General features: G+C 47.4%; 1 protein-coding gene across 1 annotated transcript in view; it reads right to left on the reverse strand.

Annotated features, from left to right (window-relative positions):
- KCNN3 (potassium calcium-activated channel subfamily N member 3) overlaps nt 1–23,590 on the reverse strand; it is a 100,509-nt gene that overhangs the window by 25,853 nt on the left and 51,066 nt on the right. Inside the window, exon 4 of the mRNA XM_079958045.1 lies at nt 7,805–7,946. Coding sequence (XP_079814171.1) covers nt 7,805–7,946 — 142 coding nt within the window. The remainder of the gene's footprint in view (nt 1–7,804; nt 7,947–23,590) is intronic.

Here is a 23,590-nt window from a genome sequence, read left to right on the forward strand (position 1 = left end):
CAAAAATCAGATCGCGCACTGCAGAGAGGAGGCTGCTGCTTTCCTGCATTCTGCCTCAGGGTCTTATTGCCCACCCTCTTCTGTTTTCAGTTGCTTTGTTTACAAAGTTGTAAAAGCTGTTTTCGGTTGCTGTGGTTACAAAGCACAGATCCACATGGATTCTCAGGATTTTTGCATTGGCTTACCCCAAACTCACCGTCAAATCACATGTCTGTGGCCACAGCACGAAGCACCAAAATGATACATCCACTGTTTCATTCAGAATTTTTTTTTCTTGTTTTCCTCCTCTAAAAACTATGTGTGTGTTATGGTCAGATGTGTGTTATAGAGCGAAAAATACGGTAACTTGCCAACCGAGCCCTGGTTTTAAATATTAAGCAGAGCCCTGCCGCTCTGGAGGAACTCTGCAGTTATCCGCTCCCTCCCTCCTGCCCACTAGGCCCTGAAGCAGCAGGATCCTACTTAGCGGGAGATTTCGTTGTTGTTTTTTAATACCTCTGTGCTCTGAGATCTGCCAGCCAGGCAGGGAAGAAGCCTCAGGTGCTAAAAGACTCATTTTCTGGATGAATGGCGTAGAAAGGTCACTCTTGCAGGTCTGGAGGGGGTTTCCTCTCCAGCTCAGCTCAAGCTCTCCAAGCAGCCAATGCGCAGCTCGGCTGTGTCTCCATTACCACCCTGCCTTGTTCCTGCTTATCCCTGGCTGTGTCCCGCAATCCCACAAGTGTTACCGTGTAAGTGCGGAATATTGCATGGAGCGCAACAATCTGGCGTCTTGAAAAACTCGGCTTTCTTCTAAGAACAAAAAATAAAGATAAAGAGGCGAGCCCTTAAGCTAGGCATGAGGAACTGGTAACCTGCAGGCCAAATGTGGCCCCTGGGGGGCTTTCCTCCCCTCCCCTGATTCAATTAGGTTTTTAAAAAGCTTTCACGTCACTCCAATAGAAGGCTCCCCACCCCGCAGTCTAATTGCAGGGCAAGGGGCTTGTGATTTTCCTGGAAAGGTTAACCCATAGGTAGGCAACCAAAGGCCCGGGGGCCAGATCCAGCCCAATCCCCTTCCGCCACGGACGGTCCAGGAATCAGTGTGTTTCTACATGAGTAGAATGTGTCCTTTTATTTAAAATGCATCTCTGGGTTATTTGTGGGGCATAGGAATTCGTTCCCCCCCCCCCGAAAAAAATACAGTCTGGCCCTCCACAAGGTATGAGGGACAGTGGACCGGCCCCCTGCTGAAAAAGTTTGCTGACCCCTGGGTTAACCCTTCTCTCCCCAGCTGCAACCTGCAGGAAATTCATTCATTCATTCTCTCTCTCTCTCTCATTCTCACACACAAAATTTGGCTTAACAATAGCTAATTTCAATCCTGACAGCTAGGTATCTCTGTGTTCATGAGGTGTACAGTATCTGTGTGTGTGTGCGCACGCGCATACCCACATTAATGTGGTGTGCCCATTACTTTTTAAACTGCATGTTTAAAATAAGATGAACTCTTATGTGTGCCTCTTGTTTTTGTATCTATTGCATGCTCAGAATAGATCTCTTGAAAGTACAGTGGTACCTCGGGTTACATACGCTTCAGGTTACATACGCTTCAGGTTACAGACTCTGCTAACCCAGAAATAGTGCTTCAGGTTAAGAACTTTGCTTCAGGATGAGAACAGAAATCATGCTCCAGCGGCGCAGCAGCAGCAGGAGGCCCCATTAGCTAAAGTGGTGCTTCAGGTTAAGAACAGTTTCAGGTTAAGAACGGACCTCCAGAACGAATTAAGTACTTAACCTGAGGTACCACTGTAATGGGCCTGACTAACTTTAGTGGATCTACTTTGAGTAGAACTTAGCTGGGCAGAATTAGAACCAATGACTTAAAATGGAAGGGAAGCAGATTTCAGCTTGAAGCAATAGTAATTGGCCTATATACCAATCTTGGCTCAAGAGGCCATTCCCCCACCAAAAAAACAAAAACAAAAAACCCCACTCCCAGCTGTCAATCAGCTGATATCACCGTTGGTCGGCTGTCATTCTCCATCAACATATGTAGCAGAACAAGTAAATAAAACGAATGGCACAATTTTGGACTGCACCACTTCAGAGTGCTCTTCCAGATTTAAAAACTCCAAATATTCCTGCAATGTAATTGGAAATTGTGTTGTGCATGTGGTTCCTATCCACACGGGATTCCCTGAAAATATAAAAGGAGAAGGAACATCGGAAATTTGCTCTAGCTATAGAAGAAATCACTGTATATAAATAATATACCTTATTGCATTAAGCCCGAGAACCATGAGTTAATGTTGCTGGTTATAGTATTTATCATTTCCTTTCTATAAAATTATTCCATAATTTGCTTTTTGTGTATGTAAGTAACACTTAATAAATGTTGTTAGGTTGTTGTTTTAAAAGCCTTACAAGTGGGGGGGGGGGAAATAGCTAGGACAGCCATAGGCAAACTCCGGCCCCCCAGATGTTTCGGACTACAATTCCCATCATCCCTGACCACTGGTCCTGTTAGCTAGGGATGATGGGAATTGTAGTCCCAAACATCTGGAGGGCTGGAGTTTGCCTATGCCTGAGCTAGGACATGTGTGCTGGCTCACTATTTGTAGGGAGCTTTTTAAAGGCAAGAGAGCATCTTTTTTTATAAAAAAGGGGGGGAGTAACATTTCCTGCAGTCTAAGGTGGTTCAACCGATTTCATCATTCTATTCCATGTGCAGATGAGGACTGGAAGGAGATTGGCGATGCTGGGGAGGAGCTGTAGCTCACTGACAAAGCGGCTGCCTTGCATACAGAAGGGGTGCTGGTTCAATTCCTGGAATCACCAGTAAATGGATCACAGAGAGGAAGAAAAGAAGGCTGTGTATGAGAGAGAGAAAGCTGAGCTGACTCAGTGAAGGCTGCTCCTTTGGGTTAAAAGCGCACGCACACACACACACACACACACACACACACACACACAAAAACCTACATGACTGTGGACAGCAGGGCTGTTAACTAGCACTAAGGGGAAATCGATCTGCGTTAAGAGATCCCGATTATGTGCCCCAAGGAAAAGCACACGGCTGATCAACCCTTTCCATCGGCGGGTGTTCAAAGGAGGGTTAGCGAAAATAAACAAGAGCAGGCGCCAAGCTCAGAGGGATGGGAACCTTGGAGAACAAACTGCAGGCCTTGAGATGGGGTGGAATCGAGCTTCCAAGGTTTCCAGCGGAGCAGGAGGAAGAGAAGCCGCTGTTTTGTCTCTCATCTCCGCTTGGTACGGGTCAGAAAGTAGCAAGAGGCAGCCACCAGACAGAAAGAGAGGGAGGGACCCTCTGGCCCAGCAATCGCCCCTCTTCAGGAATGCAGGAAGTTCCCTTATGCTGCAACCAGAGACATCTAGCTCAGTATTTATGGTGTCGTTCTTCATCTTGGGTCTCGGGATGTTGAGAACGCAAAAGCACTGCTGGATCAGGGCGATGGCCCGCCTAATCTAGCATCCTGTTCTCACGGAGGCCAACCAGGAAACCCGCAAGCGTGCAGGATCCAAGCACACTTTGCTGGACCACAATCCCCATCATCCATGATCATCGGGCTAAGCTGGCTGGGGACAATGGGGGTTGTAGTCTAGCAGCACCTGGGGGACCCAAAGCTGAAGGACACTTGGTCTACCCAGCACCCCTGGGCTCCAAATGTTGGGTCCATAGAATCATAGGAGAGTTGGAAGGGATCCAACCCCCTGAGAGATCTCTCAGGGTGAGAAGTGGGAGAAGAGAGGGATGCTCCCAGGTGAGAGCTGCGGGTACACACCTTTTTCTGTATGGGGCAAAGTTTAAGAAATATTTGTGAGAGGGGTTCTTGCATTCTTTTGTCTCTTCTGTTTCTTTTCATTTAATTTCTTCCTCTTATTTTTTTATGTAGCTTAGGTTCTCTTTTATTGTACAGTGGACGCTTGGGTTGCGAATCCGTGCAGGAGGCACATTCGCAACCTGCAGCAGTGCGTCTGCGCATGTGCAGATTGCGATTCAGAGCCTCTGCCCATGCGCAAAGCGTGATTTAGCGACTGCCAAAACCCGGAAGTAACCCATTCCGGTACTTCCGGGTTTTGACACGTCCGTAACCCAAAAAAACACAACTGGAAGCATCTGTAACCCGAGGTATGACTGTATTGTGAAAAGTGTTAACAAAACACACACATCCCAATACTGTATTTTATTTAAGTTGGAAACCCTACCATAGACCCTCACCAGCTCCTAGAAGTGAATGTGGCCCCAGGCTGCAAATCATTCCCCAGCTCTGCCAAAGTTCAAAAAGAAGCCAGGCTGAACCCTGGAAACTTTAAAGAAGCTGCTGTGTGTGTGTGTGTCTTCCCAGAATCCATCCCAACATGCATCAAGAGGTCACACCAGGATTATTTGGGTGTCGCTGAATTAATGATTCTCCAGCTGCAATGGAGATGATCCTTGAAGGCTGCCGTGCCAGAGCGCTGATAAATCGTGTGGAAACCTCCCTAGTCTCAGATTAATGATGGGTCTTTAAAAAAAGAGTTCCCAAGAAGAAGAAGAAGACGAGGTCAGGACAGATGGAAAGGTTTTAGGCTGGCCAAGCCCTTCCAAATAAAGCACGTGGTATTTATTTATTGACGACTGATTGATGGCGAAGAATTGTCAAGGCACCGCTGCACATCCCAGAGAACTGACCTCTGGGGAGTCGGCGAAATGGTGTTCTTAAACACTGCGCTGGCAGGCTTCTGAATAGTGAAATAAATAAACAGGAACGTTTTCTTGCAAAAGAAGGGGAAGGCTCACCCATTTGCACAAATCGTTTTCCTGGGTTTTGCTCATAAGAAGAGCCCGACTCCTGGATCAGGCCAATAGCCCACCTGACCTAGCATATCCTGTTATCACTGTGGCCACTCTGATGCCCCAAAGGCCAAGGAGGAGCCCAAGAGCAACAGCAATTCTCCCCACCTCCGATCCCCAACAATGCGGCCTCTGACAGTGGAAGCAGAAAATAGCCACTGTGGCTGGTAGCCACTGATAATCTTTTCCTCCATGAATTGTGTCTCATCTTCTCTTGAAGCTACCTAAGCTGGTGGCCTTCAATACACCTTTTGGGAGGGAGTTCCACAGAGTAACCATGTGCAGCGTGGAGCAGTGCCTTCTTTTAATCTGCCCCAAATCCTCCGACAGTTAAGCTATATCGGATGGCTCCAAGTATCATGAAAGAGAGAAGCTTCTCTATGCATTTTTTCTCCATGCCGTGTTTGCTTTTAGATACCTCTATCATGTCGCCTCTCATTCCCCCTTTCCTCTAAATCCCAAAGCCCCAAACGTTGTAAGATTTTGGTTGGCCTTTTCCAGCAAGGGAAAAAAGTTTTCAAGCAACCCAGAAACCAGCAATCTTTATTCAGCTGCCTTTTCTGAGATATAGGCTGCAAAACTCTATTCACCGACCTGGGAGAAAGACCCGCCAAACTCCATGGGATTTAGGCTAATTTACACCATTCATTTTGGGACGCGGGTGGTGCTGTGGGTTAAACCACAGAGCCTAGGGCTTGCCGATCAGAAGGTCAGCAGTTCGAATCCCCGCGACGGGGTGAGCTCCCATTGCTCGGTCCCTGCCCTGCTCCTGCCAACTGAGCAGTTCAAAAGCACGTCAAAGTGCAAGTAGATAAATAGGTACCGCTCCAGAGGGAAGGTAAACGGTGTTTCCGTGCGCTGCTCTGGTTCGCCAGAAGTGGCTTAGTCATGCTGGCCACATGACCCGGAAGCTGTACGCCGGCTCCCTCGGCCAATAAAGCGAGATGAGCGCCACAACCCCAGAGTCGGCCACGACTGGACCTAATGGTCAGGGGTCCCTTTACCTTTACGTTACCTTTACCTTTAACTTTACGTCATTCATTTAACACCTCATGGAACCACGTTAAACAGCTGCGGTTTCCCCCAAAGAACTTTGGGAGCTGTAGTTTGTTAAAGGAGCTGAGAGTTATTTAGAGAGCCCTGCTTCCTCCACAGAGCTACAGTTCCCTTGAGTGGTTTAATAATCAAACCTTCTTTACAGGTAACTCTGGGAGCTGGGGTCTTCTCTTAACAAGCAACTGCTCCCAGAATCCTTTGGGGGAAGCCACGTAACACTGCGCTTTAAATGTATGGTATGAGTTGATCCTCAGTTCTTGGTAGACACCTATAGGAATGATATCCAAAGCCGGCAATTCAAGAGCTTCTTCTCCATCATGAGGCCTAGAGGCATGGTTTTTAAATTAAAGCCATGCCTCTCAGGGAGCTGGACATTGCCGCAGAGCCTGTGCTCCTTTCCTGAACCCTGAATACGCAGAAGTTTTGGACCGTCGCTCATCGACTCATAAAGCTCTGGGATTCTCAGCAGGCTGTGGATCCGGCTTCCGAGAAATAAATCTGGCAAAGGAATATCTCCACCCAGTTGCAAACCTTCAGCAACATTCGGAAGGGGAGAGGAAACAGGATTTGCTGCCTCTGGGCGGGGGTGGGGCAGCCCAAGCCAGCTCATTAATTAAATGAGAGATAAACAAACAAGAAATGGTGCTGTGTGTGTAAGTAGCTTGGATTAATGGAGTGGGCTGGGGGTGGGCAGGCAAGAAAGCTCCACAGCTGGCTCCAGAAGACATCTGGGACAACTCTGGAGAGGTTGGAACCACGGCAGAAAGTGTTCAGGAAGAGCCTTGCTGGATGGTCCACCAGTCCAATATCCTGATTCCCACAGTCTTGGGCCAGAGGCTCTTGAGAAATCACACCCCGCAGGGCGTGGGGGCAACAGCCCTTCCTGTGCTTTATCCTCTACAGCTGCTAGCAGCTGGGTATTTAGAGTCAGGTTGCCACTGGACATGGAGGTTCCATTCCTAACCAGCAGAGGTTACCAAAGAGGCTCCGCCGGTTCAGGCGAGAACAGCCATCTTCATTCAGCATCCCACAGCGGCAAGCAGGGGAGGCTGCTGCCAGGCAGACCCCACTTGCCTGCATTTATTAATTATTATTATTAATTAAATATGTACACCGCACAACGCCCGCAGGTCTTAGGGCGGTTCACCGCATAAAATCACAACCGGAAAACACAAGTTAGATAATAAAACTAGAAACAAGAACAATGCAATAATGCCCCCTCCCCAATGCATTATTGGTCAGGTAAAGGGACCCCTGACCATTAGGTCCAGTTGTGGCCGACTCTGGGTTTGCGGTGCTCATCTCGCTTTATTGGCCAAGGGAACCAGCGGACAGCTCATGACTAAGCTCCTTCTGGCAAACCAGAACAGCGCACGGAAACGCCGTTTACCTCCCCGCTGGAGTGGTACCTATTTATCTACTTGCACTTTGACATGCTTTCGAACTGCTAGGTTGGCAGGAGCAGGGACTGAGCAATGGGAGCTCACCCCGTCGCAGGGATTTGAACCACCAACCTTCTGATCGGCAAGTCCTAGGCTCTGTGGTTTAAGCCACAGTGCCACCCGCGTCCCTCTGTTATTCTTATTATTAAAGCACTAGTCATGGCTTCCCCCAAAGAATTCTGGGAGCTGTAGTTTATTAAGGGAGCTGCGAGCTGTTAGGAGATGCCCTATTCCCCCCTACCAGAACTACAGTTCCCAGAGTTCCATGGGAAGAGGGGACCAACTGTTAAACCGCTCTAGGAATTGTAGCTCTCCGAGGGGAACAAAGGGATTGGTCAGTGCCTGCTGGGGCTGATGGGAGTTGGAGTCCAACAGCATCGGGAGGCTGCCAGCCCTGAAACAGCACTTCAGATGAGACGCAGAATGTTTAATCTTCCCCCAGGACTGCCCCCACGAGGTTCCCCCTTACCATAATGCCTGTGAGCAAGCAGACGCCTTTGCCGCAGTATGTGTGTGGCACCATGTCGCCGTAGCCGATGGACAGGAACGTGATGGAAATGAGCCACATGGCACCCAGGAAGTTGCTGGTAACGTCCTGCTGGTCATGGTACCTGCCGAGGAAATACAGGCACAGGTAAGGAACTTTTTTAAAAAATAAGAATTTTCATTAAATTTTATATTACACAGTTTAAAACACTCATTTTAACATCCTGAAAACATCAGTGACTTCCGTTCTTCTCCTTCCATTGTTCGTTTTGCATGTTGTTATGTACTGAAGTTCTCAGTTTTCACTCAGGTCCACATATGCAAATAAGGGATTGAAAGTGACGTTCAGTGATTGGATAGTTACAGAAAGTGGTTACTGTTGCGTTCTAGTGGAGGTCAATATAAGCAGGCTGGCTGAACCCTTCAGTTCAGTTCTGTTCTGGCCTGTGAATAAACAAGAGCTGTTTGAAGAATCGCTGTGTCGTCTGATATGCTCACCCACAACTTAACACATATCATAGATTCCTGCATATTTTTCAAAAACTAAACCATTCAGTATTCCATTATTGCACCCATCAAACCTTATTTACACTGTCGAGTTTATCTTAATGCTGCCAATGTTTTCAGGTATGCACAATTCCCCCCCAGATATTCAATAAACGTTTTCCAATCTTCTCTAAACCTTCTTGTTCGCTAATTCTGTATGTTAAATCTGCAAGGCGCACATATTCCGTCAGCTTACATTGCCATTCTTCTTTAGTTGGGACCTCGCTCGTTTTCCATTTCTTGGCTAACAAAACACGGGCCGCAGTAGTAGCATACATAAATAACCTTTTCCAGCCCAAGGGCCACATTGCCTTTGGGACAATCTTCTGGGGGCCATGAGGCAGCAGGGGGAGGGGCCAGCAGCAAAAGTGGGCGGAGCAAGAAATGCAAACTTTACCTTCCTACAGTAGGCTGGTTTCTACACACAATTCTCGCAAGACTACATCCATAGAAACAAGAGGCATTATATCAGATTTGAAAGAAGCAGAAACACTCAAGGAGTCAAAACAGGATCAGGGAAAGGTGTGGCCTGGGGAGAAGGGGTGTGGCTTACAGAGAGTCCCATGGGCCAAACAGAGAGGCTATCCCATTATTATTATTATTATTATTATTATTATTATTATTATTATTAACTTGTACCCTGCCCATCTGACTGGGTTGCCCCAGCCACCCTGGGCAGCTTCCAACAGAATATAACAGAACACAGCAAAACATCACAGACATTAAAATCTTCCAGATACAGGGCTGCCTTCAGGTGTCATATAATTGTTTATTGTGTACAGAATCAATCTTTTATTCTCTGGAACAACCCGCCTGTTGAGATTAGGCTGGCGCCTTCGCTTTAGTTTTCGGTGCCTGCAAAAAATATATTTTTTGCTTAGGCAAGCCTGCCCATCTGTGTAAAGCTGGTGTGGATTTTTATATATTTTTATCCAATTTTAATTATAATTATAATGGGGGGGGGGGGAATAAGGCCAACCTGGATTGTAGCCAATGCTAGCCCTACTCAAAGTAAACCCATCAAAATGAACGAATCTAAGTTAATCATGTCTATTAACTTCCAATGTGTCTACTCTGAGTAGGACTAGCACTGAATGCAACCCTCAGCTTTTAGCTTCTGACTTTCATTGGCAATTTTAATCTGTATTATTACATTTTATGTAAACCAGTTTAGAGGGTTTTTTTAAATAAAATAAAATATGTCTGTGGTGAGAATGAACAGGAATCGTGAGACAGTTTCAGACTAGTGCAGTGAGACCTCCAGGAGGTGTAATCAACTCTTGCCATTGTGCAAAAAGTATCGCTGCATGTTAGACAGGGACCATAAAACATTTCAAACTGAAAAACGGGTACTGTGTTCTCAAAATATTCTCAAGAGGAGGCAGCCCAGGACTTTTTATTTCCTAGAACGCCAACCAGACATCAAATGTACCATTCTGGGGCAGCAAGAAAACGTGCAGCTGGAAAGGGACATTTCTGTGAATCAAAGAAACCCATGTCCTCAAAAATGCCCCTGGCAGGAATCTGGGAACTGCATAAATGTTCTTGCGGTTCTGCATATATCCACTGTTCCCCACCCCAAACGAAAAACTTTGTGCCTGACCACACTAAAAGGGAGAGGGAGGGTGCTTACTTTCTGAAGAGTAGCGGGTTCAATCGTTTTATTTTTAATTACAGTGGCACCTTGGTTCTCAAACTTAATCCGTTCCGGAAATCTGTTCCAAAACCAAAGCATTCCAAAACCAAGGCGCGCTTTCCCATAGAAAGTAATGCAAAATGGATTAATCCGTTCCAGACTTTTAAAAATAACCCCTAAAATAGCAATTTTACTTGAATTTTACTAACAAGACCATTGATCCATAAAATGAAAGCAAAAAACAATGTACAGTGGTACCTTGGGTTACATACGCTTCAGGTTACATACGCTTCAGGTTTGTTGTTGTTTAGTCGTTTAGTCGTGTCCGACTCTTCATGACCCCATGGACCAGAGCACGCCAGGCACTTCTGTCTTCCACTGCCTCCCACAGTTTGTTCATAGCTTCAAGAACACTGTCCAACCATCTCGTCCTCTGTCGTCCCCTTCTCCTTGTGCCCTCCATCTTTCCCAACATCAGGGTCTTTTCCAGGGAGTCTTCTCTTCTCATGAGGTGGCCAAAGTATTGGAGCCTCAGCTTCAGGATCTGTCCTTCCAGTGACCGCTCAGGGCTGATTTACTTCAGAATGGATAGGGTTGATCTTCTTGCAGTCCATGGGACTCTCAAGAGTCTCCTCCAGCACCATAATTCAAAAGCATCCATTCTTCGGCAATCAGCCTTCTTGATGGTCCAGCTCTCACTTCCATACATCGCTACTGGGAAAACCATGGCTTTAACTATGCGGACCTTGGTTGGCAAGGTGATGTCTCTGCTTTTTAAGATGCTATCTAGGTTTGCCATTGCCTTTCTCCCAAGGAGCAGGCGTCTTTTAATTTCGTGACTGCTGTCACCATCTGAAGTGATCATGGAGCCCAAGAAAGTAAAATCTCTCACTCTCGCTTCAGGTTACAGACTCCGCTAACCCAGAAATAGTACCTCGAGTTAAGAACTTTGCTTCTGGATGAGAACAGAAATTGTGCGGTGGCAGCGGGAGGCCCCATTAGCAAAAGTGGTGCCTCAGGTTAAGAACAGTTTTAGGTTAAGAACGGACCTCCGGAACGAATTAAGTTCTTAACCCGAGGTACCACTGTACTGCAGTCACACAATCAGTAGTTGAAATGGGTTCCACACAACCACAAAAAACAAAAAAAGAGCCACAAAAACAAAAATGTGAAATAAATAGCGAAAACAGACAATGAAAAGGTAAAACTAAAGGTAAAATGTACAAAGAAAAGGTAAAACTAATAATAACAACAACCTTAAATAATTATACCGTTAAATATTGATTTAAACTTGTACTTACACGTGCTCTTATATGTGCTCTTTTCTTATACTTTCTGACTAAACAAAAATAAACCAAAGTAGAATCCAATAAACTAAACTATGTCGAGACAGACTTCCTCTCATTTCCCGATGTACTTTACATATACAACATTGAATGTACTTATACTTATTACCTTACACTTAATATATTTTCTAATACTTTCTTATAACACATCGTACCATTTTTCCTTATTTATTAATGTTTAATTTACACAAGGGTAAGTGCAATACAGCAACCAAGGAGGTCACAGTGCAACCCATTGGTTTTAAGTATAAAAACGTGGCCGGTGTTGGTGGAGAGTTGGAGGCAGTGCCCTGTTTGCCCTAGCAGACTGGCCTCCACCGGCTGTAAGGGTCTGAGTGGAAAAGAAGTGAGAGGGAGCTCAGCTGAAGGCAGGCTTCAGATTCTGACAGGTGATGATGACCTGTGAGGGCAGCAAAACTGCTGTCGAGCCAACCCAGGCGCCGGGCTGCCAACGGCGCCAACACTCTTTAACGCTCGTGCATCACATTTGCACAAGCACACTTGGACAGGCAGCTGAGAAGCCAGCTTTGCCTTGCAGCGAGATTGAAACTAAGCCCCCAAAGGGATGGGTTTTAAAGAGGATTGGGCAAACTCACGGAGGGGAATAAGGCTCCCATCACCTCCTGGCAAATAGAAAGGGAAGAAATGGAGGCAGTGAGAGATTTTACTTTCTTGGGCTCCATGATCACTGCAGATGGTGAGAGCAGCCACGAAATTAAAAGATGCCTGCTTCTTGGGAGAAAAGCAATGACAAACCAAGACAGCATCTTAAAAAGCAGAGACATCACCTTGCCAACAAAGGTCCGTATAGTTAAATCTATGGTTTTCCCAGTAGTGATGTATGGAAGTGAGAGCTGGACCTTAAAGAAGGATGATCACCGAAGAATGGATGCTTTTGAATTCTGGTGCTGGAGGAGACTCTTGAGAGTCCCATGGACTGCAAGAAGATCAAACCTCTCCATTCTGAAGGGAATCAGCCCTGAGTGCTCACTGGAAGGACAGATCCTGAAGCTGAGGCTCCAATACTTTGGCCACCTCATGAGAAGAGAAGACTCCCTGGAAAAGACCCTAATGTTGGGAAAGATGGAGGATGCAAGGAGAAGGGGAGGACAGAGGACGAGATGGTTGGACAGTGTTCTCGAAGCTTCCAGCATGAGTTTGACCAAACTGCGGGAGGCAGTGGAAGACAGGAGTGCCTGGTGTGCTCTGGTCCAGGGGGTCACGAAGAGTCGGACATGACTAAACGACTAAACAAAAAACCACCGTGGTTACGCTCTGCCTCCACAGTCAGAAGCAGCAATTTCCCCCCCTGAATTATCAGCTGCTGTAAACGGCCGAGTTGGGAAAGGGCTCTTGTGCTTCGTCCTGCTTTGAAAGTTTCCTGCAGGCATCTGGTTGGCCAAGGTGAGGATAGGATGCTGAACTGAATGGGCATTGGCCTGATCCATGTCCTTCTTATGTCCTTACATCCTCAACCAAGCTACAGTGGTGCCCCGCAAGACGAATGCCTCGCAAGACGAAAAACTCGCTAGACGAAAGGGTTTTCCGTTTTTCGAGGTGCTTCGCAAGACGAATTTCCCTATGGGCTTGCTTCACAAGACGAAAACATCTTGAGAGTCTTGAGAGTTTTTTTCCCTCCCCCCCCCCCTTTTTCTAAGCCGCTAAGCCGCTAATAGCCGCTAAACCGCTAATAGCGCTAATCCGCTAAGGCGCTAATGCCCGTGCTTCGCAAGACGAAAAAACCGCTAGACGAAGAGACTCGCGGAACGAATTATTTTCGTCTTGCGAGGCACCGCTGTATTCCTTTTTTGGAGGGTGGGTTCCAATCATGGCCTGGAAAAGGCTGGGTGAGAAATCATAGTCGATGGGGAAATTCTTGCACAACAAACTTGCTCTCCACCCCCCACCCCACCCCCCAAAAAAGAAATTGAACAAATTACAATAGGGAAAGTCATGGAGGGGAGGAGATGCAGTGAAAGGGCAAAAAGTCATAGGATTGTAGAGTTGGAAGGGACCCCGAGGGTCATTTAGTCCAACCCCAGGGAATGCAGGAATATTTCGCCCAAGGTGAAGTTCGAACCCACAACCCTGAGATTAAGAGTCTCGTGCTCTACTGACTGAGCTATCCCTTTATTTGATACAACATTGCCTGATCTCCTTGCAAACCAATCAGGACCGTAGGCTCATTTCTGTAGATGTTTTGCGCCCCTCTCTATCCTTCATCTGGTCATGATCAGAGTTCACGGACAAATGCCAGCTTGGCAAAAACACAACAGGAGAGGGCAGAGCAAGGCCAGGGAGTGGGTGTGGCCTGGGGAGAGCCCCCAGGGCCAGGAAAGGGGGTTTGGAGGGCCAGAGTTTCCACACCCCTGGCAAAAACCCTAAGGCTGCAACCCTGTTCACTCTTATTCCATTTTTTCGGGGGGGGGGGGACATAGTGGTATGCATACCCCTAAAATTTTTGTGACTTTTTCTACTTTTGTCCATTTACTGTATTCATTTTTCCAGATTTGAACTATAAAATGGTGATTTTCTTGAGTCAAAATGTGAGTACCCCTAAACATTTTATTTTGTTTTTAAGAAAAAAAAAGCACTGCCATAAATCATTTGCATCCTTTTACAATGCATGCAGGAGAAACAGTAGACTTTGTACTGTGATGCTCCAGAAGGCAGGATTAGAGAACCAACGGGTTAAAATTGCAACCAGGAAGATTATTGGCTAGAAAGGCAATAGAAAGGGAAAAAACCACTGGGGAGGTGGTGTCTGGAGAGAATTCCAAGGGCCAGACAGAAAGGTCTGGAGGGCCACATTCAGCCCAAATGCCTAAAGTCCCCCTCCTCCCCACTCTAATTCAACACACACACACACACACACACACACAGGAAATCATTACCTACCTGGAAGCACTTGAACCAGGCAGGAAAAGACAGGGTTAATAATAACAATAACAATAACAATAACAATAATAATAATAATAATAATAATAATAATAATAATAATAATAATATCCTGCCCTCCTCAGCCGAAGCTGGGCCCACCCCTATCAATACCCTGGTGCCACGGCTGGACAACAGCAACATAAAATCAAGTTGCCGGCCACTTGACAACACTGGACATTCTCATCTTAAAGATGGGATTCGTCTTGCTTTTGGGGGAGGACAGAGGGCCCAGCTGTTAGCAGCGGGATCCCAAAGTACGTCTCCCTCCTCTTTCGTAGCCTCTCTACCAGATCGTTAAACAGGCAAAAGCCAGATGGGGTTATTTTGGCTTGGTTTCTGAAGGATCAGTTGGGTCCAAGTTTCTCAACCCATCACTCTCAGAATTATGGGGGTTTGAGCATGCAATTTTTTTCTTCTTCCCAAAGAAGGAGAGGGGGGGGAGAGGAAATCTAATTCCCAACATCTCCTGGATGTGAAGAGGCTCGTGAAGTATGGGAGCATAAAAGTGAAATATGATGTACGTACACAGAGACAAACAGGCCCATTCAATGTTCACCTGAAACACTTGCCTTCCCTGAATTCTATTTTGCAGAAAGTGGAGGACGTTTGGGCAGGGGGAATTCAACCAAAAGCTCAGACCCCCATCTACTAAGCTAAGGCTCAACCCAGGGAATTTGAAGGATTAAAGAACAATTGAAAATCTCTCAGTGTTTTTAGATTAAGTCTAGGACTTTGTCCCCCACCCTAGGACTTTGTCCTAGGGTGGGGGTAGTTGGTTTTTTTTTTAAAAAAAATCATCTTCCATGTTACACAGAACTCTTAGAATACACAAGGTTTTAAGTTACACAGAGCTCTGCATCAGGATGAATACGGCTAACGCCTTTGACTAGGAAGTCAGGACTATTGCCCCAGCTTAAGGTGACTCATGTCAACAGCACTAAATTGTGAAACTCCCACCCCACAGAGCTGCGTTGAACATCTTTGTTGCGGAACATTTGCTTTATAAAGACCTCTATGCACAGGTCTTTGGCAGTTTAGGGGTGGCTGGTTTGGCAATGGGGATTTACCAGCTATCCTACAGGGAGGGAGGGAAAATTTGCCCATCAGCTGACTTCAAAGTGATCCCTCCTGCAAATAAAACGTTAGCTGCCGATCAACTGCGCAGACAGGGACAAACCTGTCAAGAAAACAAGGTCCCATGTTAAAGGTCGGAGCTAAATAGGGAAGGGAACTGAAAGGTCAGAGATGATTTATGACAAGGCTCACGCAAAAAGGGGTGAGGAACGAGAGTCGGGTCCTGCCTCCTCTGTTGGAGGCAGGTGCCTCTGAATTATCCGTTGCTGGGAATCGCAAGCAGGGAGAGCCTGCTTTTGCTCTCAGGTTCCCATTGCTGGCTCCCCAAGATACATCTGGCTGGACACTGTGAGAAGATGCCGGAACAAATGGACCACTGGCCTTGTCCAGCAGGCCTCTAATTATATTCCTAGGAATAACAGATCACTGCAGATGGTGACAGCAGCCACGAAATTAAAAGACGCCTGCTTCTTGGGAGAAAAGCAATGACAAACCTAGACAGCATCTTAAAAAGCAGAGACATCACCTTGCCAACAAAGGTCCGTATAGTAAAAGCTATGGTTTTCCCAGTAGTTTTTCAGGGTTTTCCTTGGAGAAAAGGGTTGCCAATGGGGTCGTGGGATGCCGCTCTTGGGAGGTGCCACTCATGTTTAGCTTGAGGTAACTGTGTGTCTCTTTCCTTAAATATGATAGTAAGATTCTAGTCCTCATGGTTCTGAACCAAGGGCTGATTAAAACAGGGCCTCCAACAGGGCAGCTTCTGATGTTCTTAGCTCAGCAATTCAATGAAAACCTGGACAAGGAAATATTCCGCGCATATAAGGAGGTGCTCACTTTTTAAAATCTTCTATAGATAATTAGGATAATTAGGGTTTTCACATTATTAAAAGAGAACAGGACCTAACAAGTCAGAAAGCCGCACCCACCCTAATGTGACGTGGATGACTTATCCAAGACTTATCCAAAAGAGTTTTTTAAAATAAAACTTTGCTGTGATTTCCAGCACTGGGATGGTGAGGCAAACAACAAGGTCAGGGTGAGAAGACCCGCTAGGGAGAAGACCTGCTATTATGGGCCACGTGGAACGCACTGGCAAAGCACAAGAGCCTGCCACTCATTATAAGATAAAGGAAACATCTCCTCTCTGAAGAAGACAGACAGGAATATTGCAGATCTCTGGCTGTGTTCCTTAAGCGAATTGGAGGCAGGCAGGTGTGTGCAAGCAAGCAAGCAAGCAAACAAACAGAGGTTTACATGGAGGAAGAGGAGGAGGAGAACAGCTCCCAGTACCTAATGAGAAAGGGCTGCATTTCCTTTGTCAAGAAGGCAGAAAAACTGACAAACCTTTGATGCAGGAGGAAGGCTTCACTGCCCAAGGATGCAATAAGAGCCTGGCTGCTGGATCAGTCTAAAGGTCCATCTAGGTCAGCAGCCTCTTCTCCCAGAGGTCAAGCAGATGCCTCTTCCAGGACAGCCGGAAGCAGGACCAGACGGCAATGGCAGCTCTCTCCCTGGTGGGGATCCTCAGCAGCTGGCATTGCTGTTGTTGTTGTTTAGCTGTTTAGTGGTGTCCGACGCTTCGTGACCCCCTGGACCAGAGCACGCCAGGCACTCCTGTCTTCCACTGCCTCCCACAGTTTGGTCAAACTCATGTTTGTAGCTTCGAGAACACTGTCCAACCATCTCGTCCTCTGTAGTCCCCTTCTCCTTGTGCCCTCCATCTTTCCCAACATCAGGGTCTTTTCCAGGGAGTCTTCTCTTCTCATGAGGTAGCCAAAGTATTGGAGCCTCAGCTTCAGGATCTGTCCTTCCAGTGACCGCTCAGGGCTGATTTCCTTCAGAATGGATAGGGTTGATCTTCTTGCAGTCCATGGGACTCTCAAGAGTCTCCTCCAGCACCATAATTCAAAAGCATCCATTCTTCGGCAATCAGCCTTCTTTATGGTCCAGCTCTCACTTCCATACATCACTACTGGGAAAACCATAGCTTTAACAATACAGACCTTTGTTGGCAAGGTGATGTCTCTGCTTTTGAAGACGCTGTCTAGGTTTGTCATTGCTTTTCTCCCAAGAAGCAGGCGTCTTTTAATTTCGTGACTGCTGTCACCATCTGCAGTGATCATGGAGCCCAAGAAATTATTTGGCTTCAATTCCCCGCATCTCCAGTTAAAAAGACCTCTGACGGCAGCGGAGTTCAACAGGTCTGTGGCAGAGCATCTCCTTTGCACGCGGAAGATCCCAGGTTCAGTCCCTGACGGCATTGTTTCAGGCAAGGCTGGGAGAGAGACCCGCCTGAAACCCTGGAGAGCCACTGCTGGTCAGTGTAGACAGCATTGAACTAGATAGGCCAATGGGCCAATTTGCTATGAGGCAGCTATTCAAATCCCTATTTAAAGCAGCCCTTTGTTCAGAACCATGAGAACTGCAGTCTTGCTGTTACATTTAAGGAAAGAACTACAGCTTGGTGGTAGGGCACCTGCCCTGCATGCAGAAGGCCTCAGGTTCACCCTCCAATGGCACTGGAAGGGAAGAGAAGCAGCTCACACAAATACCTAAATACAGACGGTCATTTACCCTCGCTAGATTCAACATGTTGCCATCTGGCTTATTGTAGGCAGATTTGTGTGTAAACCATACGCAGAACGAGTCGGCCCCTGCGGCTTGATGGAGGTAGAAACTGTCTCTCATGCCTTGTAAGGCTGCCATTTCTACGGGGATAGACACTCGGTATTTCTTACCCCTGCTATGCAAAACTCTCCAAATGAATCCGAACTTCAGTGTCTAAAATCCTGGTAGAGGACAAGGATCCTGAGATCACGTTAAGGGTAGCCAAATTCCGTGCAATTACCATAAAACTTAGGGAACAAGCTGTGCTATCATAATGATTAAGGTTTTAAATGATAATTTTAGGTTATACTGTATGTTAGTGACTAAGTTTTAATTTATATATATTTTTAACTGTTGCTATATCTGTATTGTCCCTGTTATAAGTAAAGGTAAAGGGACCCCTGACCATTAGGTCCAGTCACGAACGACTCTGGGGTTGCGGCGCTCATCTCGCTTTACTGGCCGAGGGAGCCGGCGTACAGCTTCCGGGTCATGTGGCCAGCATGACTAAGCCGCTTCTGGCGAACCAGAGCAGCACACGGAAACGCCGTTTACCTTCCCGGCGGAGCAGTGCCTATTTCTCTACTTGCACTTTGACGTGCTTTCGAACTGCTAGGTTGGCAGGAGCAGGGACCGAGCAACGGGAGCTCACCCCATCACGGGGATTCGAACCGCCGACCTTCTGATCGGCAAGTCCTAGGCTCTGTGGTTTACCTAACTGCAAATTCAAATGTCTCCCTATCGTGTTTTATGACTTCCTTGATATTGTATGTGGGCTGGACCTGGTCTGTGACCGAAATAATAAAATTCATTCAAGAGAAGCAGCTCAGTCGTAAGAGTGTTCGCAGAAGAACCCAGGAAGGGTCCTGCCAGATCTGGCCAATGGTCCATCTATTCCTGCATCCTGTCTAAACAGCAGCCAACCCAATGCAAGCAGAACCTGAGCGCAAGACAGCTCTCCTCTCCTGAGCTTTCCAGCAATTGGCATTCAGAAGCACTACTGAATCATCACAGCGAATAGTCACCGGTAGCCTTATTCTCTATGGTAAGAAAAGCCCTGCGGGACAAGGCTAAATAAAGGGATCTGTCGACCGCAGCATCCTGACCCTGCAATAACCGACCAGATGCCCCAGCAGGGAAGCCTGTACGAGAGGATCTCTCCCTGCAACCGGTAATCAAAGGCATTCATACAAGAAGCGCCCTATGAGAATAACATTCTACACCTGGCAAAACATGGAAATCCAAGCACCCCAGCTCAAAGGGGTGGGGGTAGCAGTTTTGTTAGTACTCTGTGCATGCTCAGGAGCTCGCTGTTTCTGTGCAGCTCGTTTTCAAGTCACAGCCCCACCTGGCATCAGAAGTGCTCTCCCGGCTTAAAACCCAGCAAGCTTAACAGGAGTCCCTTCGGAAAGCAGCGCCGCCCCCCAAAAAAGCAATCCTCTGTGGCTGACAGACTCTGGCTAAGCAGAGGAAAGAAACTAGGCCTCAGCAGGTGGAGCCCATGCGTCAAATAAACTCCCTTTATCCATCTCAAATCAACCCACAGCCTCTGTAGAAGTAGAGAAGGAAGGAATGCTTGCCTCCCCATCTGAAAGAGGCGGGGGGGGGGCCTAATCCTACTCACAAGTAGACACAAGGGCCTCAGTTTGCTTGTTCATTTCAATGGGTCTAACTCGGAGGAGGGCTCACGCAGGATACAACCACTCTCCCCCCAAATATTCTGATCCCACAAGGAAACCATTCGTTTTCCAAAAGGGAGGCGTTGATGGTTTCAAGTGTGCTTGGAAATGCAGTTCCAGGACCGCTAGCCGTCCACCCGAAACAAAGCACAGACACAAGGCGGTGCGGTGTGGCTGCTCAGCTGTGCGCTCTGCACATCCTCAACAGGCGCTTGCGAATAAAAAGAGAAGTCTCAAGGATGTCTGCCAGCACGTCACTGAAACTGAGCTGGGAAATAGATCACAGATATAACTTCAAAGGTGGGTGTGGGTGGGTGTGGAGATTATAAAACTGTTGTGGCTGAGCCCGGCTACAATCTATTATTGTTTTATTTATATTCATTGAACTGCCCGTTTTTGCCCCAGTCCTGACCGTCAGTGGCATGTAGCCCCCAGAATGTTGCCCAGATGGGAATTCAGGCCTCCCGCGCAATGGTGCGCTGGGCTATAGGTATCGGGTATAACAGGCATAGGCAAACTCCGGCCCTCCAGATGTTTGGGACTACAATTCCCATCAACCCTAGCTAACAGGGCCAGTGGTCAGGGATGATGGGAATTGTAGTCCCAAACATCTGGAGGGCCGGAGTTTGCCTATGCCTGGGGTATAACATCGAAATCATAGCCTGGGAAAAGCTGTGGAACAAAACCATAAACTTTCCGGCCTGCTATTTGATAAAGGAAAGCATACAAAAAGGGCTCTATGGTTGGTATCTGACGCCCAGTCAATTGGTTAAAATGTACAAGAGAGGGTCCAAACTGGAAATGTGAAGAGATTGAGGGATCTTTCATACATATCTAATGCTTATTTCCCCTAAATTGATTTTTGATTTTTGATTTTTATTGTTATTCATGTTTTTATACTGCATTTTATGCTGCTTTTATAATTAAGTGTTTTAAATTTGTTGTTAGCTGCCCTGAGCCCGGTTTTTGAACAGGGAAGGGCGGGGTATAAATAAAAAATTATTACTATTATACAAAGGTGGTGGCAAATATTATGCCACCAAATACTAAGAGATGGTCTATGGTGAGCTTTTTTTCTTTTTCTTTTTAAATGCATTTCCAAAGAATCCAGAAATCTTTCTTTTAGCAATAATTGGTGATGACCTCCCCTCGAGGGTACTCAATTTACCGTATTTTTCGCTCTATAAGACGCACCAGACCACAAGATGCATCTAGTTTTTGGAGGAGGAAAACAAGAAAAAATATATTCTGAATCTCAGAAGCCAGAACAGCAAGAGGGATTGCTGCACAGTGAAAGCAGCAATCCCTCTTGCTGTTCTGGCTTCTGGGATAGCTGTACAGCCTGCATTCGCTCCATAAGACACACACACATTTCCCCTTACTTTTTAGGAGGGAAAAAGTGAGTCTTATAGAGCAAAAAATATGGTATTTCTTTATGCCACAGCGGTGGCTGGAATAGTGCATGCTTAAAGTTGGAAAGGAAAAGAAATATCAACAAAAGAACAATGGCTCTATAAATTGACAGAAGACGCCGAGCTGACGAGCATGACAGCCAAAATAAGGAATCAGGATGGAAAACAAATGAAGGGCGAATCGGGGAACTTTTGGGGAGTTGATGCTAAATCGCAACTACAAATAGGGGTAAGCCACTGAACAAGAAATACAAAGGAGGACTGGAAGGGGAAAAGTAGGGTCAATTAATACAGTGGTGCCCCGCAAGACGAACGCCTCGCAAGACGGAAAACCCGCTAGACGAATGGGTTTTCCGTTTTGGAGGCGCTTCGCAAAACGAATTTCCCTATGGGCTTGCTTCGCAAGACGAAAATGTCTTGCGAGTTCCTGCGGGGGTTTTTTCCTCCCCCCCTTTTTTCTAAGCCGCTAAGCCGCTTATCAGCTGATCCGCTAAGCCGATAAGCTGCTAAAAGCCACTAAAAGATGCTAATAGCGCTAATCTGCTAAGCCGTCAATGGGCTTGCTTTGCAAGACAACAAAACCGCTAGACGAAGAGACTCGCGGAACGGATTAATTTCGTCTTGCGAGGCACCACTGTATATGGATATGCAGCAATAGTGGATGTATTACGAATGCCTTGGAAGGCTATATGGAAAGAATATTTGACAGTAAAGTATGATTTGTAAATAGAAAAATGGAAAATGAGTTTTTAAAAAGGGGGGTGGAATGCAGCTCTGGGGCTTTGGAAAAGCCCCCCCCCCCCCCCCGCTGCTCTATATTAATAAGCAAATTCATTCCGCCAGCTGTATCCTCATGTAGCCAAAACAGCACTAGGTGCAAGAGAAACAGCAGCAGTTTGAGGAGCAGTGGCATAGCGTGGGGGGTGCAGGGGGGGCCGGCCGCACCGGGTGCAACATCTGGGGGGGGCACCCTCGCCGCCTCCGGAGTCGCCGAAGAGCCTCGGGCGCAGGCTGTAGCAGAGCCCCATGTCTCGCGGAACCGACGAGCTGTGCGCGCGTCCCGGCTGAAGGTGTCCGACAGGCAGCGGTTCTCAGTGCTCGCCGCTGTCCCCGTGCGTCAGGGCCGCAGAGGGCACGCCAGGCAGCCCCTCCTCACAGCCCCGCCGCCGCTGCTGCTGCAGCTGCTGGGCCATGTTGCATTTTCCTCGCCTCTCTGCTCTCCTCCTCCTCCGGGCAAGCGGCGTCGTTTGGGTGGCAGCGCCAGCGGCAACTCGCCTCAGATCACCTGACACGGACCCGCCCCCACCGTGGCTACCTTACCGTAAATACCCCAGCCCAGGCAGCAGCAAGAAGAAGCTGGCAGCGGCGGCAGGTTAGGGGTTAGGGGCGCAAATTACTTGCCTTGCCCCGGGTGCTGACAACCCACGCTACGCCGCTGACAAGGAGGGGAACCCCCACCCCAAAAAAGCAAACCAATGAGGTCTGAGCATGTCCAACAGGCACAGAAGACTGATGGATTCATAGGGGAATGAGAAGAGAAAAAATGGCAGTGATACGTGGCTGCACCCTGGGCAGGAACGTTTCCTGCTGAAACATTTTGTTGCGGCACCCACTGCCTTTCTACCCTTTAAAAATTAGGGGCAGCCAAAAAACTGGCCAGGATCCAAGCTACTTTCCCCTCAGTACAGTGGTACCTTGGGTTACATACGCTTCAGGTTACATATGCTTCAGGTTACAGACTCAGCTAACCCAGAAATAGTGCTTCAGGTTAAGAACTTTGCTTCAGGATGAGAACAGAAATAGTGCTCCAGTGGCGCGGGATGCCCCATTAGCTAAAGTGGTGCTTCAGGTTAAGAACAGTTTCAGGTTAAGAACAGACCTCCAGAATGAATTAAGTACTTAACCCGAGGTACCACTGTACACCCTATTCACAAGCCCCTTCCCTATAAAGATACCAGCCCTCATGTTTTTGCACCAACAGCTGATTTTAAAGAGAATCGGAAGCTGCTTTTATACTGAGTATAGCTCCATACTGTCTACACTGACCAGCAGCAGCTCTCCAGAATTTCAGACGAAGGGCATTCCCAGCCCTACTTAGAGATTGCTGGACCTGCAACCAACCAACGCTCTACAGCTGAGCTACAGTCGTGCACCACACTGCGTCGGAAGACTGGTCCATCCAGCTCAGCATGGCCCGCACTGACTGGCAGCAGCTCCCCGGGGTTGCAGGCAGGGTTACCTAGCCCTACCAGGAGAGGCCATTGGGGACTGAAGCTGGGATCTCCTGCAGGATGAGCTCTGCTGCTAAGCCATGATTCTGTGAGTGAGTGAGTGGGGCAATGAACGGAGGGGGGGCTGTGCATGCTTGGGGGGGGGGGTGCATAAGGAAATGTGGTGCCAGAGTGCCAGCCAGTGCCAGTCGCCTCCAGCAACTCAAAAGAGAGATCCCTTGAGCAAAACGGGGTTTTAAAAACCGATTGACACATGCCTTCTTGTCCCCGCCACATCCCTGCTCATTCCCCATTTTCT

The sequence above is a fragment of the Podarcis cretensis genome (genome assembly GCF_951804945.1).
Source record: "Podarcis cretensis genome assembly, chromosome: 16".
Taxonomy (NCBI): domain Eukaryota; kingdom Metazoa; phylum Chordata; class Lepidosauria; order Squamata; family Lacertidae; genus Podarcis; species Podarcis cretensis.